Genomic DNA, 4,919 nt, shown 5'->3' on the forward strand with positions numbered 1-4,919 from the left:
GCTATGAGTAGGGTTTAGTTTCAGCATTAGGTGACTCATTGAGTTAATCGATGGCATATTGTACTTAATCAATTTATTACTTTTTGTGGGCCATCAGTGTTAGTACCTTTAATGTTGTAATAAATATTGTGAAATTTTTGCCCTTGTGTCTTTCTGGTTTTCCTCGTTCCTACTGATTTGAGTTTTTGTCACTGGATTTGTGAATAAGATAAAAGAACCCGTTATGGCTTCCTTCTAGTGGGAGTTCGTAACACCTGCTAATGAAGTAACATACCTAAGAGAGAAGACAAAAATTCGTCTATCAGCCATGAGACGAATGTCCTCCCTCAAACAAGGAGTATCAAACAACCTCCTCAGACTGTTTTATCTACAAGCAATTCGATCTCACATCGATTATGCAGCACCTACTCTCACCACAATGACTGACACCCAAAAAGAATCATTGGAAGTAGTGCAAAACAACGCCATGAGACTCATCTGTGGCGCTCCAATGTGGACAAGACTCTGCTTACTAAGAGCAGAAACTAACCTAATTTCCCTGTCAGCCAGAGTTGACATTAGGAATAGCAGTATAATATTCAAGTTAATCATAGCACACAGAACAAGCCCACTTAACAACAAACTAAAAAGACTCCTACTTCTAGCAGAAGAAATAGACCCATCCAAATCTCATGCAAAGAAACTGCTAGACACACTTAGAAGGATGCAAATGCAAAATGAGGCCCACAAAACCAAGGGACAACAAAAGCACGATGGCTACAGCACTCCTGCCCCTTGGGCTCAGGACCCCATCAAATACAACTTTGCCATCCTACCAGCAGCCAGCAAAGCTCTCTATACACCAGAGCAACTAACTGAAGCTGCAAAGAGTGCAATCAACAACACACCTGCATCCAACATCTACTATACAGATGGATCAGTAGACCGCGAAATCCCTGCAGCTGCAGCTGCAGTCGTCTCCCCATATGGATATAGAGAAAATTGGAGGCTTTCTAACCATGCCTCTAAACTACAAACTGAGCTTGTGGCTATTGCAAAAGCCCTAGAACACTCAGCCGACCTACAGTATGGAAACACAACGATCCATACAGATTCCAGAGGAGCCATCCTGGCTCTTAGAAACAAGGAACCAACAGAGAATGTCTATCTCATAACAGCAATCCAATTCCTAGCCCTAGATCACAAAAACAACAACAGACAAGTGACTCTAAACTGGATTCCAAGTCATACCGACATTGCTGGTAATGACGAGGCCGATCACTTAGCAAAATCAGCCTTAATGTGCCAGTCAATAAGTATTACTGTGCAACCCTCACTCAAACCATCCAGAATCAAATGGCAGCCTACTGCAACATCCAAAGGATTAGCGAAGTAAGGCGAGCCTTCCTTGATGAATCAAGATCTGCAAAGTGGTATATTGAAGCTACAAACATACTACCACACCCAATTGCAAGGAAAACACCACGCCAGGACACTGTCATCATCTGTAGACTGCGACTGGGATATCTATGCTGCTGGAAAATCATCTTAGACAACGATGCAGACCCAGCAACAGAGCACAGACCAACAAGACCGTGCAATTTCTCTAATCTAGTCACAGAAGAACCACTACAGCACTACCTACAGCACTGTCAAGAAACTAGCCTACTTCGACAGGATTTCAACCTAAATAATCCTGCAACTGCAACAGCAATTGTCAAACACATAATTGCAAATGTTGATGCCCTCTCAGCCTTTCTCCGCAGCTACCCTCCACCTAGATAGCGTAACAACTGCACTAGTTTGCCATCTTAAAAACAATTTCAACTTCAAAGCTGAGATCAGAACAACTGCTGGGGGCTGAGGGCAACAACTGTACTCTTGTTTGTAGGCAGTTTTGCGCTCCTGTCCTTCCTCTCAGCGATGGGAGGAAGTGCAGAGCTGTTGGTTGTTTTTCTGGTTTTCAACACCTCTTCCACTGCAACCTCTCTTTTTCAGTTCAGGTATCCCCTCTAACCATTAATACCTAGACTGTCTAATTAATCACTATTATTCTTAAATCTTTATTTCACTTTTTTTCTCTATTATTACAGGTACAAGAATATTTCATTCCACCCTTTTCCTACCACTCAAGTAGCTAGTATTCTCTTCTTTCAGCTCTCTCCTACATAGCTGAATTCTCCTACTATACCTCTGCCTAATAACTTAAGCTTAAACCACTATGAAGTTTTCATACTTCACCTATACCAATATCTCCAACTAAAAACTCCTCAATCCCTTCCCGAGCCCTCCTACTTATAGGGACTTATTACTATAACCCTTTTTTTTTTTAACTAAAGACTGGAGCCCGGTAACCTTCTTCACTCTCTAAACAGGCTTATCCTTGCCTGTTACCATCCTCAAACCCAAAAACGTAACCCCAATATCCTAAAACAAAAGTTGCAGAATACCCCATACCACAATTACCTAACCCCAAAAAATCCTACCAAAACACCTACGGGCTGCAAGATTGCAAAAGCCCGTGTCGGGCCAAAAGGGTCAGGCAATCAGAAAAAAAAAAAAAATAACATACCTTGGGTACCCTTGTACGAGCATTCCGCTGGTACCACTCATATCTTGAATGAATAGTTTTCTTCAATATTTGGATTGAGAATCAGTCATCCTGACCCCACAGTATTAACATTATTTTGAGACAGTGAATTGGTACTTTTCTACCCCAAGGGGTAAGAGCCCTTCTTCTGGGAGTTACTCAATAGAGGAACCCCCATGTAGTTAATACTAAGGGGAGGTAACAGCATTTGCTTGCAGGGGTACACAAGTATGTATCTCCTGCTATCCCTTTATAGCTTACTATCCTAAGCTATTCTTTTGTAGATGACCTTTGCATGTTGATTATCAGGGAGATAATCCTTTGTATACTCATTTGGTTTTCCTTTCTTTACAGGGGGAACACCAGATACCTTGTTCTGCAGTCCTCTGCAAGGCCAAGAGTAAGTATTTTTACGTTCATAATACTTAAAGGTTTCATGCTCCCTGCAATATTATTTCCGGATCCCACCATTATTGGAACCCACAAGTTTGCAATATATGTTGGACATTAATGTCTGAAGGTTTTGAAAATCCCAAGCCTACGGAGACTAGGGATACAGCTCGATACAAATTACGCAACTGGGTGAGAGGCTTCCAAAAAATCTCTCCGGGACCCTTCCTACCTAATGATAGGATGCGTAAGCTAGTATTTCCGAAAGCACGTAAGCAAATAGTAGTGCCTCAGGAGCCAACTACATCCCCTGACGGCCAGAAAACCTTTGGGATTGAGGGCAAGAAGTGCCCCATGGTAGAAGAGAAAAATGTTGCGTCGGAATTTCCTCCGCCTACGCCGGCTATAGAGCCATCGATGTCGACATCTTCATCTTCTACTCCTCTATTGGATAAAATGGTACAATTATGTATCCAACTGAAGAATCAAATTGAGAGCTTTCGTAGACAAAAACGAAAAGCAGGAAGAAAAACGCAAATGAAGCCTCGCAAAGCTTCTCTTGTCGCTTCCCAGGGGTCAGTCAAACGACCCATGGATCAAGACCTACCAACATGCTCCAAAACCAATCCCTGGAGGTTTGCGGAGCAGATGCCGAATTTAAATGGCAATCTCTACATCTCAGAGAAAATGGGTGCTGTTCCTTTGGACAAAATTCAATTTTGGCCAAGCTTTGATGCTTTCCCTAATTGTTGGGTTCGACTGACGTACAAACCAAAGTCAAGGAAAGGAACGGAACCAAAGGAGGTCATGATTCTCGACCATGATAAGGCACAGACTATCCTCTAAGGTAGTGTGAAAAAGCCGGGTTATTCAGAGTCGAAGGTATTCTCACTGAATAACACCCACCCTTCCTTTCTTGCTCCTTCTTCACTCTCATTCCCCTTTACGGGGAAGGCATTTATATCTGTTGCCAAAGCGGTGGAGGTGGGTAAGCCATGTCCCACACTCGAAAAGTGCAAGCCTCTGTCACCAGCTTTTCCCGGACAAGAAAAGGATTGGAAAGAAGTCCATTTGACTTTTTCAGTAGGAAAATTAGACGCGGATGTTGCAAGTCGACAATTTATTGTATGTCTCCCTAAATTATCTGAGTTGCTCCTGCATAATGAACAAGAGACAAAGGAGAGACTTGTGACCTCCCTTTTTCTACAAAACTACATAGAGTTGTGTTCAACCTACGAAAATACTCCAGACATGATCATGGTCATAGCCAAAATGCATAAGGCTACCTTAATAAAGGACCTTTACGCCTTTATGAAGGCTAGGAGAGCATGTAGAGAGTTTGTGTTCGCTGCTGCAACAGTGAAACACGAAACGAGGAAGCTAATATCTTCCAATATCTGTGGTAAAGACCTCTTCTCACACGAGGTAATTAAGAAAGTAATTAAGAACGCCACCTTGGAGAACATAAGTCTTCTCCAAAAATGGGGCATCCTTTCAAAGAGAAAATCTTCCATGGTTGTGTGTCCCTAACCTAAAAAGAATATTGAAAATGCTGGAAATATCCGGGCTGTTCAACAACATCCCACTATTCCAGTGACCACGATGCCACAGGCAGATGGTCAAAAGTCTAAACCTACTGGTTATTCGAATCATGAAGACGCTTCTGCTAGGAGGAACATTCCTTCAGGATCGCAGGACCTTCGATCCTTCGGTCCAAAGCCTATTCAAGATGAGCCCTTGATGGGAAACAGAAATGTCCCCACCATCATTTCCTTACCTTCTCCTACAATTCAAAATCCTCCTTGAAGAGTATACCTGAGAGCTATAGAGCATACAGGTGGTAAGAAAACTGTAGCCCATCGAGTTCCAGGGAAGGCTGTTTTGTGTTCACGAGAAGGACTCCAGAAATCTCTGAGTCATTCTGAACTTGTCGCCACTCAACAAGTTCATAGAAAACAGC

At 42.6% G+C, this 4,919-nt stretch overlaps 1 protein-coding gene across 1 annotated transcript; it reads left to right on the forward strand.

Annotated features, from left to right (window-relative positions):
- The first annotated feature begins 703 nt into the window (after nt 1–703).
- LOC137618344 (uncharacterized) lies at nt 704–1,375 on the forward strand. Its single transcript, XM_068348512.1, has one exon. It carries the CDS (start codon nt 704–706, stop codon nt 1,373–1,375), a length of 672 nt encoding a protein of 223 aa, XP_068204613.1.
- Nucleotides 1,376–4,919: the final 3,544 nt, after the last annotated feature.

The sequence above is a fragment of the Palaemon carinicauda genome, chromosome 24, assembly GCF_036898095.1.
Source record: "Palaemon carinicauda isolate YSFRI2023 chromosome 24, ASM3689809v2, whole genome shotgun sequence".
Lineage (NCBI taxonomy): Eukaryota > Metazoa > Arthropoda > Malacostraca > Decapoda > Palaemonidae > Palaemon > Palaemon carinicauda.